Genomic DNA, 14636 nt, shown 5'->3' with positions numbered 1-14636 from the left:
TAAAAGTATCCCATAATGTCCCACTGGAAATATCCTCTGTAGAATTTGTTGTGAAGAAAAAATTAATCTGTTCCTCAATAAACCTGACCAAATCCGAGTCTTGAAGCAAAATGGTATTAAATCGCCATTGTCTAGAATTAGTAAATGTATCCCTTAAGTTAATAAATAATTTTAATGGTGCATGATCAGAAACAGCAATGGAATCATATTTGCAACCAGAAACTAGAGGAATTAATCGAGAATCGATTAAAAAAATAGTCAATTCTTGAATAGTGATGATATACATGTGAAAAAAATGAGAACTCTTTCTCATTTGGATGCAAGAATCTCCAAATTTCTGAGATTCCAGAGTCGGTCATAAAAGTGTTAATAAGGATAACCGATTTATTTGGAAGTACTTGATTGGACATGGATCTATCCATCAAAGGATTTAAACAACAATTGAAATCTCCACCCATAATCAACATATAGTCATTTAAATTAGGAAGAGATGTAAAGAGATTCTTTAAAAAATCGGGACAGTCAACATTTGAGGCATAGACATTAAGCATAACAACTTTTTTGTTAAGTAACAAACCAGTAATTAACAAAAATCTGCCATTCGGGTCTGAAATCATCCCATGGTGCAGAAATGAAATTGACGGATCTATAAAAATAGAAACACCTTTACTTTGGCCTGTGAATTTGAGTGGCACTGTTAACCCTTCCAGAACCTAAAAAAGTGCTGATTATCCTCTTTCCGGACATGAGTTTCTTATACAAAGATATTTCCAGAGCTAAGAAGATGTCATCTCTTCAAAGAAAGGGGCTTCCCTTCCTCCACCATCAACGCTACCCTCATCCACATCTCTTCCAAGTGCTACACTTACCCCTACACTTCCTCCCTCACTATTATTCAGAGCCCCAAACAGTCCTTCCAGGTGAGGTGACACTTCACCTGTTAGTCTGTTGGGGTCATCTACTGTATCCGGTGCTCCTAATGTTTCCCCCTGTATACCGGTGAGACCCAATGTAGGTTGGGAGACCACTTTGCCGAGCACCTATGCTCCGTCCGCCAGAAAAAGCAGGATCTCTCAGTGGCCATCCATTTTAATTCTACTTTCCATTCTCATTCTGACATGTCAGCCCATGGCCTCCTCTAATGCCATGATGAGGCCACACTCAGGTTGGAGAAGTAACACCTTCTATTCCATCTGGGTAGACTCCAACCTGATGGCATGGACATCAATTTCTCAAACTTCCAGTAGTGGCCCCCCTCCTCCTTCACCATTCCCCATTCCCAGTCCCCCCCCTTACCTTATCTTCATACCTGCCCTTCACCTCCCTCTGGTGCTCCTCCGCCTTACCTTTTGTCCTTTCCTATCAAATTTCCCCTCTCCAGCCCTGTATCTCTTTCACCAATCAACTTCCCAGTCCTTTACACCTCCCCACCCCTCACCCAGTTTTACTCTGGCTCTTTTTTTCTTCAGTCCTGATGAAGGGTTTTGGCCCAAAACGTCAACTGTACTCTTTACCATCGATGCTGCCTTGCCTGCTCATTTCCTCCACCATTTTGCATGTTGCTTGGATTTCCAGCTCTGCAGATTTTGTTGCTGCTGCTTTGTCGAGCTCTGTCTTTTACATGGTGCACCCAATGAAGTTCTATTTGAAAATGATATTACTCCTGCTATATTGCATAACTAATTAGTTCTGTTAACTAATACCAAATGAATTGTAATAATACCAAAACTCATTTGTAATTTGTTGTCAAATACCAGGGTTCAACCAGAAATATGTATTATGCTTTTCAGAGATTATCTGGGATTTCTTTGTGTCTCATGCTTTTATCCTTTGTACTTGGTTCTTCACAGTTCATTTATTTTCACATCTTGTATCTAGGCTAGTAGGTGATGTGCTGTTGGCTACTGGATTTCTTTCATATAGTGGTCCCTTCAATCAAACTTTCAGAGATATACTAATTAAAGTAATCTGGGAAACAGAACTTCAGAAAAAGAAGATCCCATATACAGATGGTATAAACCTTATAACCTTTCTGGTGGATCAGCCCATGGTAAGATTACTTAGATTCTGTTAACTTTCCATGACAGTCATTAGTAAATCTCCAAATATTATTTATTTCCAGAAAACTCAGAATGTAACTTAGTTAAACCTAATATATACCTGTCATTCCACCGTTCCCTTTGCATTGCTTCAATTACTCCAAAAGCAAAGCAGAAATTTCAAAATTTCCTGTATAAGGTCAAGTTACATAACCTCAGATATCAAATTCCTTGAAGTGTTATAATATATCTCAAATTCCATTTTCTAATTATACAAAAGGTACTGAAGACCCAGGTTTTGGAATCTGCTTATATTTATGTGATTTCAGTGTCTCTATGTCCCTTTGTTATGGGTAAAACATGTGATTTTGGATGGGCCTTGCCTGACATTGGTTGAAAGAGAGAGAGAGATAGCACTGGATGCTTAATGTTCCAGGGTTTCAATGTTTTAGAAGATATAGAAAAGAAGGTAAAAGACAGGAGTAGATGCACTATTAGTCAGAGACAGTATTACAGCTGCACTCAATGGGGTCATCATCCATTGAGTTCATATTGAATTGAATTGAACTGGCTTTTATTCTTACATCCTTTACATAAGTAAAAACCTTTACCTTACGTCTCTGTCTAAATGTGCAATTTATGGTATATACAACAGGACAGTCAATATAGCATAGAAATACAATTGTACCAGCATGAATTAATCAGTCTGATGGCCTAGTGGAAGAAGCTATGCCAGAGCCTGTTAGTCCTGGCTTTTATGCTACGGTACCATTTCCCAGATGGTAGTAGCTCGAACAGTTTGTGGTTAGGGTGACCCGGGTCCCAATGATCCTTCGGGCCCTTTTTACGTAGCTATTTCTCTGTAAATGTCCTGAATAGAGGGAAGTTCACATCTATAGATGCACTGGGCTGTCTGCACCACTCTCTGCAGAGTCCTGCATTTGAGGGAAGTACAGTTCCCATACCAGGCAGTGATGCAGCCAGTCAGGATGCTCTCAATTGTGCTTCTGTAGAAAGTCCTTAGGATTTGGGGGCTCATACCAAACTTCTTGGATAGGTACATGGAGCTTAGAAAAATGTGGGTAACCCTAGGTAATTTCTAAGATAAGGACATGTTTGGCATAGCTTTATGGGCCGAAGGGCCTGTATTGTGCTGTAGGTTTTCTGTGTTTCTTCAACCATCTGAGGTGAAAGAGGCACAGTTGTGCTTTTTTCACCACACAGCTGGTATGTACAGACCACGAGATCCTCGGTGATGTGTATATCAAGGAACTTAAAGCTGTTCATCCTCTGAACCCCACATCCATTGATGTCAATAGGGGCTAGCCTGTCTCCATTCCTCCTGTAGTCCACAACTAGCTCCTTTGATTTTGCGACATTGAGGGAGAGGTTGTTTTCTTGACACCACTGTGTCAGGGTGATGACTTCTTTTCTGTAGGCTGCCTCGTTGTTATTTGAGAGAAGGCCAATCAATGTAGTATCATCAGGAAATTTAATTAACAGATTGGAGCTGTGTGTGGCGACCGTCATGGGTATACAGAGAGTAAAGGAGGGGCTTAGTACACAGCCCTGAGGAGCACCTGTGTTGAGGGTCAGTGGGGCAGAGGTGAGGAATCCCACTCTTGCCACCTGCCAGCAATCTGTCAGGAAGTCCAGGATAAAGCTGTACAAGGCAGTGTGAAGGCTGAGGTCGCTGAGCTTCTTGTCAAGCCTGGAGGGAATTAAGGTGTTGAATGCTGAACTGTAGTCCAAGAACAGCATTCTCACATAAGCATCCTTCTTCTCCAGATGTGTAAGGACAGTGTGTAGAGCAGTGGCTATTGCGTCATCTGTTGATCGGTTGTGTCGGTAGGCAAATTGTAGGGGTTCAGTGTTGGTGGCTGCATGCTGCAGATATAGTTGTTGACCAGCCTCTCAAATCATTTACTTATTATTGAGGTGTGTGGGATAGGACACCAGTCGTTCAGACATGTTATCTTGGTCTTTTTAGGTACAGGGACAATGATAGATACTTTGAAGCAAGAGGGCACTCTACACTGAGAGAGGAAGAGATTAAAAATGTTTGTAAACACACCTGTCAGTTATGCCACGCACATCCTGAATACCCGCCCTGGGATGCTGTCTGCTCCCACAGCCTTGTGACTGTCCACTCATTGGAAGCACCTGAGTACTTCAGCCCCTCAGGGGTTCAGTGTTGGTGATATCGAACTGAGCATATAAAATGATTTAGCTCATCTAGGAGAGAGGCAGCGATGTTGGCAGCACCACTGCGCTTAGCTTTGAAGTCTGTGATGTTGGGCAGACCTTGGCATAGCTGTGTGTGTTGTTGGTCGAGATTTGTGTCTGGATCTTGTCCCTGTATTGTCGTTTTGTGGCCTGCATGGCTTTGCGTAGATCATAGCTACATTTCTTGAGTAAGGGAGGAATTCAAAAATAAGAAAGATGCAGTTGCCCTGATGGGATTATACTACAAGTCTTCCAACGGTCATGCTCCCGGGGTGACCTCCTGTATATTGGTGAGACCCGACTTAGATTGGGAGACAGTTTCGCCGAGCACCTACGCTCCATCCGCCAAAACAAGTGTGATCTCCCAGTGGCCACCCATTTTAATTCCACTTCCCATTCCCATTCCGATATGTCAATTGATGTCCTCCTCTACAGTCACAATGAGGCCACACTCATGTTGCAGGAACAACACTCTATATTCCAGCTGGGTAGCCTCTAACCTGATGGCATGAACATAGATTGCTCAACCTTCTGGTAGTCGCCTCCCCCTTCACTATTCCCTATCCCCTTTTCCCTCTCTCACTTTATCTCCTTGCCTGCTCATCACCTCCTTCTGGTGCTCCTCCCCCTTTTTCATTCTTCCATGGCCTTCTGTTCTCTCCTATCAGACTCCCCCTTCTCCAGCCCTGAACCTCTTTCACCAATCAACTTCCCAGGTTTTTACTTCATCTCTCCCCCTCCTGGCTTCACCTATCACCTTGTGCTCCTCTCTCCTTCCCCATCTTTAAATCTACTCCCCAATCCCTCCTGCTCAATCATGTCCAAAACGAAGGAACCCGGAACACTGAGCTGCCAGTCCTTCCCATCCGTCAACAAAGTCTCACTAGTGGCAACAATGTCACAATTCTATGTGCTGATCCATGTCCTAAGCTTATCTGCCTTTCTTACAATAGTCCTTGCATTGAAATATTGATAACTCATTGTTTTGATCTTTTGATTTTTGACTTTGTTTGTCAGCTCAACAGCATCTTTCCCCACAATCACCCCACTTTCTTTATGGTATCCATCTCTTTGTAGCTCCAGTTTAAATGTGTCCCCCACCCCCCTCCCGTATAGCATCTTACCGGAAGCATATTAGTCCCCCTCCAGATTGAGTGCAAACTCTCTCTTCTGTGCAGGTCCTGCCTTCCCTTGAAGAGAGCCCAATGATCCAACAATCTTGAGCCCTCCCTAATGCACCATCTCCTTAGCCATATGTTCAACTGAATGATCATCCTATTTCTAGCCCATTAGCACTAACCCTGAAGGTCTGATCCTTTGCACCTAACTCCTTGCACTCATTTTGCAGGACTTCGTCACCCTTCCTTCCCAAATTATTTGTTCTAATATGGACCAAGACCTCTGGATGTTCACCCTTCCACTGAAGAATGCTGTAGTTTCAATCCCAAGATGTTCCTGACCCTAACACTCAAGAAGGAATATACCATCTGGGAATCTCATTCTCATCCACAAAACCAACTGTCTGTTCCCTTGACCAATGAATCTGTTGTCACTGTAGCTTGCCTCATTTCCCCCTTCCCTTCTGAGTCACAGAGCCAGACTCAATGCCAGAGTCCTGACTGCTGTGATTTTCCTCTGCTAGGTCATTCCCCCAACAGTATCCAAACAGTCAAGAAAATTTAGTTGCTTAGGATTCAATAATTTGATAATAATTTGAATTAGACATTTGATTCAGGGGAGAAGACAGTGATAGTAGATGGTTACCTCTCTGACTGAAGGCCTGACTGGTGTGCCACAGGGATTGATGCAGGGTCCATTGTTGTTTGTCATTTGTATCAATGACCTGGATGATGATGTGGGAAACTGTATCAGCAAATTTGTGACTCCCACCAAGACTGGAGGTGTATTGAACAGTGAGGAAGATCATCAAAGCTTGCAATAGGATCTGGACCAGCTGGAAAAATGGGCTGAAAAATGAGAGATAAAATTTAATGCAGATAAGTGTTAGGTATTGCACTTTGGGTGAACAAACCAGAGTGAGACATGCATGGTGAGGACTGAGGAGTGTGGTAGAACAGAGATATCTGGGAATACAGATCTATAATTCCTTGAAAGTGGTGTTACAAGTAGATAGGGTTGTAAAGAAAGCTTTTGGCACGTTGGTCTTCATAAATCAAATTATTAAGTATGATAGGTGAAATGTTATTTTGAAGTTGTATAAGTCATTGATGATATCTAATCTGAAGTTTTGGTCACCTACCTGCAGCAAAGATGTCAATAAGATTGAAAGAGTGCAGAGAAAATTTACAAGGATGTTGCTGGAACTTAAGGACCTGTGTTATAAGGAAACATTCAACAGGTTAGGACTTTATTCCCTGGGGCATAGAAGACTGAGGCCAGTTTTAATAGAGATATTCAAAATTATGAGGGGTATAGATGGAGTAAATGCAAGCAGACTTTTTTCACTGAAGTTGTGTGAGTCTAGAACTAGAGGTCATTGTTTAAGTGTGAAAGGAGAAATGTTAAAGGGAAACACAAGGAGGAACTTCTTCAGAGTGAGCCAGAGTGAGAGAGTGTGGAATGAGCTGCCAGCAGAAGTGGTGGACATGGGTTCAATTTCAACATTTAAGAGAAATTTAGATACATACATGATTAGGTGGGATATGGAGGTGCAGGTTGATGGGACTAGGCAGATTAATAGTTTGGTACAGACTAGAGGGGCCAAAGGACCTGTTTCTGTGCTGTAGCATCTTATGACTCTGTGACTTTTTTTATGACTGAATGTCAGCAAAATCGAGGCATTGATTGTGGATTTCAGAAAGTTGAAGTTTGGAGAATATACAGTTCTCATTGAAGGGTCAACAGTAGAAAGGGTGAGCAGCTTCAAATTCCTGGGTGTCAACATCTCAAGGGATCTATTCTGGGCTGAACACATTAATGTAATCACAAAGAAGGCACACCAACATCTATACTTCACTTGGAGGAGATTTGGTATGTTATCAAAGACTCTTGCAAATTTCTACAGATGAATAGTGGAGAATATTCTGGCTGATTGCATCACCGTCTAGTACGGGGAATGTGCTGGATCAAAAGAGAGGCTGCAGAAGGTTGTGGACTCCATCTACTCCATTACGGACACAATCCTCCCCATCATCAAGGATATCTTCATCCACAGTCAATGTTTTAGGAACTGCTTCTTCCCTGCTGCCATCAAATTTGTGAATGGTCCATAAACACTACTTTGTTAATCCTCTTTTGCACTTTTTTTTGTAATTCATAGTAATTTAGTATAGTGTAGTCTTACAATGTAAATCTGCCGTAAAACAACAAATTTCATGTCATATGTCAGTGATTCTGAGGTTGTCATAGTGGTTGACTTCAACTTCCCCAATATAGACAGAGACCTACTTAATGCAGAAGGGTTAGACAGAGTAAAATCTTTAGTTTAAACATTTAAAAGGAGTTTCTTACAACAGTATGTAGATACTTTCACTGGAGGAAGTAGTCATAGTCATACTTCATTGATCCCAAGGGAAATTGGTTTTTGTTACAGTTGCACCATAAATAATTAAATAGTAATAAAACCATAAATAATTAAATAGTAATATGTAAATTATGCCAGGAAATAAGTCCAGGACCAGCCTATTGGCTCAGGGTGTCTGACCCTCCAAGGGAGGAGTTGTAAAGTTTGTGGCCACAGGCAGGAATAAATTCCTATGACGCTCTGTGCTGCATCTTGGTGAAATGAGTCTCTGGCTGAATGTACTCCTGTGCCCAACCAGTCCATTATGTAGTGGATGGGAGACATTGTCCAAGATGGCATGCAACTTGGACACCATCCTCTTTTCAGACACCACCATCAGAGAGTCCAGTTCCATCTCCACAACATCACTGGCCTTACGCATGAGTTTGTTGATTCTGTTGGTGTCTGCTACCCTCAGCCTGCTGCCCCAGCACACAACAGCAAACATGATAGCACTGGCCACCACAGACTCGTAGAACATCCTCAGCATCGTCCGGCAGATGTTAAAGGACCTCAGTCTCCTCAGGAAATAGAGACGGCTCTGACCCTTCTTGTAGACAGCCTCAGTGTTCTTTGACCAGTCCAGTTTATTGTCAATTCGTATCCCCAGGTATTTGTAATCCTCCACCATGTCCACACTGACCCCTGGATGGAAACAGGGGTCACCGGTACCTTAGCCCTCCTCAGGTCTACCACCAGCTCCTTAGTCTTTTTCACATTAAGCTGCAGATAATTCTGCTCACACCATGTGACAAAGTTTCCCACCGTAGCCCTGTACTCAGCCTCATCTCCCTTGCTGATGCTTCCAACTATGGCAGAGTCATCTGAAAACTTCTGAAGATGACAAGACTCTGTGCAGTAGTTGAAGTCGGAGGTGTAAATGGTGAAGAGAACGGGAGACAAGACAATCCCCCGTGGAGCCCCAGTGCTGCTGATCACTCTGTCGGACACACAGTGTTGCAAGCACACGTACTGTGGTCTGCCAGTATGTGTATCATGCTGGACCATGATTTAATCATTGAAACTCGTCAGGTGATTGACCTTTCTGTGGGAATGATTTCAGCTCCTTAAGTTTTTAAATCTCTATAAGGATAAGAATAGATCCTGTGGGAAAGTATTAAATTGTGGGATTGCAAACTACGAGAATATTAGGCAGGAGTCAAGGAAAATTACGTAATTAGAAGCAGCTATTTTTTTAGCTAAGTCGTCATCTGACATATGGAGATTGTTTTAAGACCAGCTACACAAAGCACAGGATGAGTTTGTACCAGCAAGAAGGACAAGGACGACAAGCTACCTAGACTACACCTCTCACAGCTATGTAGATTACACCTCATCCCACCCTACTACTCGTAAAAATGCCATCCTCTTTTCTCAATTCCTCCATCTCCACCCAGGATGAGGCTTTTCATTCTAGAACGAAGGAGGTGTCCTCCTTTTTCAAAGAAAGGAGCTTCCCTTCCTCCACCATCACGCTGCCCTCAACCGCAGCGCTTCCATTTCACGCATGTCTACTCTTACCCCATCCTCCCATAACCCTACCAGGGATAGGGTTCCTCTTGTCCTCAGCTACCACCCCACCAGTCTCCACGTTCTGCACATAATTCTCCAAAACTTCCGCCACCTCCAACAGGATCCCACTACCAGGCACATCTTTCCCTCCCGCACCCCCCCCCCGAGCTTTCTGCAGGGATTGCTCCCTACACGACTTCCTTGTCCATTCATCCCACCCCACTGGCCTCCTGGTACTTAGCCTTGCAAGCAGAACAAATGCTACACCTCCTCCCATCTAGGGCCCTAAACAGTCCTTCCAAGTGAAGCGACACTTCACCAGTGAGTCTGTTGGGGTCATTTGCTGTGTTCACTGTTCCCAGTGTGGCCTCCTGTACTTCGGTGAGACCGGACAAAGATTGGGAGACTGCTTCATCGAGCATCTAAGCTCCGTCCACCAGAACAAGCGGGATCTCCCAGTGGCCACCCATTTTAATTCCACTTCCCATTCCCATATGTCCATCCATGGCCTCCTCCACTGTCGTGATAAGGCCACACTTAGGTTGGAGGAACAACACCTTATATTTGTTTAGGTAGCCTCCAACGTGATGGCATGAACATCGATTTCTCAAACTTGCAGGACTTCACCCCAACCCCCCTCCCCTCCCCTTCTCCATTTCCCATTCCTCTCACCTCATCTCACCAATCAACTTCCCAGCTCTTTACTTCATCCCTCCCCCTCCAGGTTTCACCTATCACCTGGTGGTTCTCTTTCCCCTCCCCCCACCTTTTAAATCTACTCCTCAGCTTTTTTTCCTCCAGCCCTGCTGAAAGGTTTCAGCCTGAAACATCAACTGTACTTTTTTCATAGATGCTGCCCGGCCTGCTGAGTTCTCCAGCATGTTGTGTGTGTTGCAATGATGACAAAGTAAGGGAATATTGGATGATGAAAGAAGTTGCGAATTTCATTAAGGAAAAGGAAATATGTGAGATTTAGAAAGTTAAACATTGAACAGAACTCTTGTGGAATATACACTTAGTGGCCACCTATTAGGTGCCTCTTGTACCTAATAAAGTGGCCACTGAATGAATGTTCATGGCCTTCTGCTGCTGTAGCCCATCCAATTCAAGGTTCGACGTGTTGTGCATTCAGGGGTGCTCTTCTGCTCACCATCTTTGTCATCATCCTTTTCTAATGCATATTTGAGTTACTGTTGCTTTCCTGTCAGCATGAACCAGTCTGGTCATTCTCCTCTGACCTCTCTTTAACTGCGGTTCACTGGATGTTTTCTGTTTTTCACACCATCCTCTGTAAACTCCAGAGACTGTTGTACGTGAAAATCCCAGGAGATCGACAGTTTCTGAGATATTCAAACCACCCCATCATGCACCAACAGTCATTCCACAGTCAAAGTCACTTCAATCTCATTTCTTCCCCATTCTGATGTTAGGTCTGAACAACAACAGAACCCCTTGACCATGTCTCCATGCTTTTGTGTATTAAGTTACTGCCACATAATTGTCTGATTAGATATTTGCCTTAATGAGCAAGTGTACAAGTGTACCCAAAGTAGCCACTGAATGTTAAGAAGCCAGAAACAAACTTGAGAAGGGAATTAGAATAGTGAGGAGGGGCCATAATTGTCCTCAGCAAGTATGATGAAAAAGAATCCCACACCATTCTGGACATAAATTAATAGCAAGAGGGTAGCCAGGGAGAGAGTAGAACCACTCAAGCACAAAAGAAGGAATATGTGCTTGGTCGCAGAGAATGTGGGCAAAGTCTAAAAGAATACTTAGCTTTGGAGGAAAAACATGGAGGATGGTGAAATCAGTGGAGGGCATGTTAAACATGAGAAATTCTGCAGATACTGAAAATCCAAAGCAACGCACACACAATGCTGAAGGAACTCAGCAGGTGAGGCAGCATCTATGAAAATGAATAAACAGTCAATGTTTCGGGATGAGACCCTTCAGGATTGGAAAGAAAGGGGTAAGACAGAAGAATAAAAAGGTGGGGAGAGGGGAAGGAAGATAGCTAGGTGATAGGTGAAGCCAGGTGGGTGGAAAGGTAAAGCGTTGGAGAGGAAGGAGTATGATAGGAGAGGAGAGTAGACCATCAGAGAAAGAGAAGTAGAGGATCAAGGGGGATGTGATAGGCAGATGGGCAGAGGTAAGAGGGCAGAGTGGGGAATAGAAGAAGAGGGGAATTTTTTTTTAAACCGGAAAGAGAAATCTATATTCATTCTATAATGATGGAGGCTACCCAAAAGGAATAGGGTGCTGCTCATCCACCCTGAGGGTGCTCTCGTCATGGCACAAGAGGAGGCCATGGACCAAAATGAGGGAACATGTAGAGGAATCAATATTAAATTGTTTGGCTACTGGGAAATTCCACTTTTGGCAGGTGAAGCTCAACGAAGCAGTCCCCCAATTTACAACTGATCTCACCAATCTAGAGGAGGCTGCATCAGGAGCACCGTACACAATAGACGATCCCAGCAGATTCGTAGGTGAAGTGTTGCCTCACCTGGAAGGACTGTTTGGGGCCTTGAATGGAGGTGACAGAAGAGATGAAGGAGATGAATGGGCAGGTGTTGCACTTTTGCTGCTTTCCTTTCTAGGATAAGTGCCAGGAAGGAGATTAGTGAGGAAGGATGAGTAGAGATGGGAATCACGGAGGGAGTGATCCCTGTGGAAAGTGGAGAGATGGGGAGGGATGTTAAAAATGTGTTTGAAGGTAGGATTGCTTTGGAGATGGTGGAAGTTGCAGAGAATGATTTTTAATGCGGAGGCTCATGGGGTGGTAGGTAAGGACAAGAACTATCACTATTAAATAGTGGTGGAAAGATGCGGTGAGTGTGGATGTTTGGGAAATGGAAGAGATAGGGTTGAAGGCAGCATCAATGGTGAAGGAAGAGAAACCCTGTTCTTTGAAGGAGGAAGACATCTCTGATGTCCTGGAAAGGAAAGCCACATCCTAGGAACAGATGCTGCGTAGAGGAAGGAACTGAGAAAAGGGAATAGCATTTTTGCAGGAGACAGGTTGTGAAGAGGTACAGTCAAGATAGCCGTGGAAATCAGTAGGTTTATAGAAGATCAGACGACAATTGATGAGCTCAGCATGAGTGCACGAAGCAGCACCAGTGCTGCCATCAATGTAGCAGATGAAGAGTTGGGTGCATTACCTGGGAAGGCTTGGAACATGGACTGTTCTACATAGATAGTGGAAAAAGTAGGCATAGCTGGGGCTCAAGCGGGTACCAATATCTACCCCTTGAGTTTGGAGGAAGTAGGAGGAGCTGAAGGAGAAAATGTTGAGGGTGGGGGCTAGTTCTGCCAGATAGAGGTGGATGGTGGGGGAGGGGAACTGGTCGGTTCCTTTATTGAGAGCTAGATATCAGAGGGTGGTCATGGAGGGGCCAGATGGTGGAGACTTGTTAATGTGTGAGGGCATTTTAAAATAAAGAAAGAGGCTCTCTTTACCTGGGTCTCTTTAAGAATGTTAATGTGGATATCCCAGGGTCTGATGAGATATACCCCAGGTTATTGAGAGAGAGAAAAAAAGAGGCTTTGACCAAGATCTTTTTGTCAACCCTAGCTACAGTCAAGGTCCCAGTGGACTGGTGAGTAGCTGACATTATTCTTTGTTCAAGAAAAAAAAATAGAATAATCCTGGAAATTATAGACAAGTGAAACTCACTGCATCTTTAGGGAAGCTATGAGAGGATTCTTAGGGATAGGATTTGAGCATTTGGAAAAACATAGCCTAATTAGGGACAGTCTTCATGGCTGTATGAGGTGCAGGTCATGTTACTAACTTGATTTTGTTTTACAAAGATGATGAAGGTAATCAGTGAGGTAGAGTCATGGATATTGTCTACGTGGATCTAGTAAAGAATTTACAAAGTACCCTCATCTGTAAGGGATTAACATTGATTTGGCTATTTGGATTGAGAATATGCTTGCCCATAGAAGACAGAGGGAAGTGGTCAATGTGTCTTAATCTGCTAGAGTTCAGTGACTAGTGGTGTTCTACAGGGATTCATACTGGCAACTAGGCTTGTTTTCTCTGAAGCAGTGGAGGCTGAAAGGAGACCTGACAGAAGTTTATAAAAGTTTCTGGTATATGGATGAAAACATGGATTGTTGAGTAGGTGACACAAAGATTAGTGGCATTTGTTGATAGTGTAGAAGAAGATTTACCGAAGGATGTGGCAGGATATAGATCAGTTGTAGATATGAGTGGAGAAATGGCAGATGAAAAATATCCTGTGCAAGTGCGAGGTGTTGCACATTGAGAGATCAAATATAACCATATAGCCATATAACAATTTCAGCATGGAAACAGGCCATCTCAGCCCTTCTAGTCCGTGCCAAACTCTTACTCTCACCTAGTCCCACCGACCTGCACTCAGCCCATAACCCTCCATTCCCTTCCTGTCCATATAGCTGACCAATTTAACTTTAAACAACAACATCGAACCTGCCTCAACCACTTCTGCTGGAAGCTTGTTCCACACAGCTACCACTCTCTGAGTAAAGTTCCCCCTCATGTTACCCCTAAACTTTTGCCCTTTAACTCTCAACTCATGTCCTCTTGTTTGAATCTCCCCCACTCTCAATGGAAAAAGCCTATCCACGTCAACTCTATCTATCCCCCTAATTTTAACTACCTCTATCAAGTCTCCCCTCAACCTTCTACGTTCCAAAGAATAAAGAACCAACTTGTTCAACCTTTCTCTGTAACTTAGGTGATGAAACCCAGGTATCATTCTAGTAAATCTTCTCTGTACTCTCTCTATTTTGTTGACATCTTTCCTATAATTCGGTGACCAAAATTGTACACAATACTTCAAATTTGGCCTCACCAATGCCTTGTACAATTTCAACATTACATCCCAACTCCTATATTCAATGCTCTGATTTATAAAGGCCAGCATACCAAAAGCTTTCTTCACCACCCTATCCACATGAGATTCCACCTTCAGGGAACTATGCACCATTATTCCTAGATCCCTCTGTTCTACTGCATTCCTCAATGCCCTACCAGTTACCATGTATGTCCTATTTTGATTAGTCCTACCAAAATGTAGCACCTCACATTTATCAGCATTAAACTCCATCTGCCATCTTTCAGCCCACTCTTCTAACTGGCCTAAATCTCTCTGCAAGCTTTGAAAACCTACTTCATTATCCACAACTCCACCTATCTTAGTATCATCTGCATACTTACTAATCCAATTTACCACCCCATCATCCAGATCATTAATGTATATGACAAATAACATTGGACCCCAGTACAGATCCCTGAGGCACACCACTAGTCACTGGCCTCCAATCTGACAAACAGTTAT

The 14636-nt window shown here is 43.3% G+C and overlaps 1 protein-coding gene across 1 annotated transcript in view; it reads left to right on the top strand.

The window, feature by feature from the left end:
* The window catches only part of LOC140210901 (dynein axonemal heavy chain 8-like), a 1093299-nt gene that overhangs the window by 948685 nt on the left and 129978 nt on the right, over window positions 1-14636 (top strand). Inside the window, exon 74 of the mRNA XM_072280167.1 lies at window positions 1879-2050. Coding sequence (XP_072136268.1) covers window positions 1879-2050 — 172 coding nt within the window. The remainder of the gene's footprint in view (window positions 1-1878; window positions 2051-14636) is intronic.

This window comes from Mobula birostris, chromosome 2, assembly GCF_030028105.1.
Source record: "Mobula birostris isolate sMobBir1 chromosome 2, sMobBir1.hap1, whole genome shotgun sequence".
NCBI classification, from domain to species: Eukaryota; Metazoa; Chordata; class Chondrichthyes; order Myliobatiformes; family Myliobatidae; genus Mobula; species Mobula birostris.
This window is presented reverse-complemented; position numbering and strand designations above follow the sequence as displayed.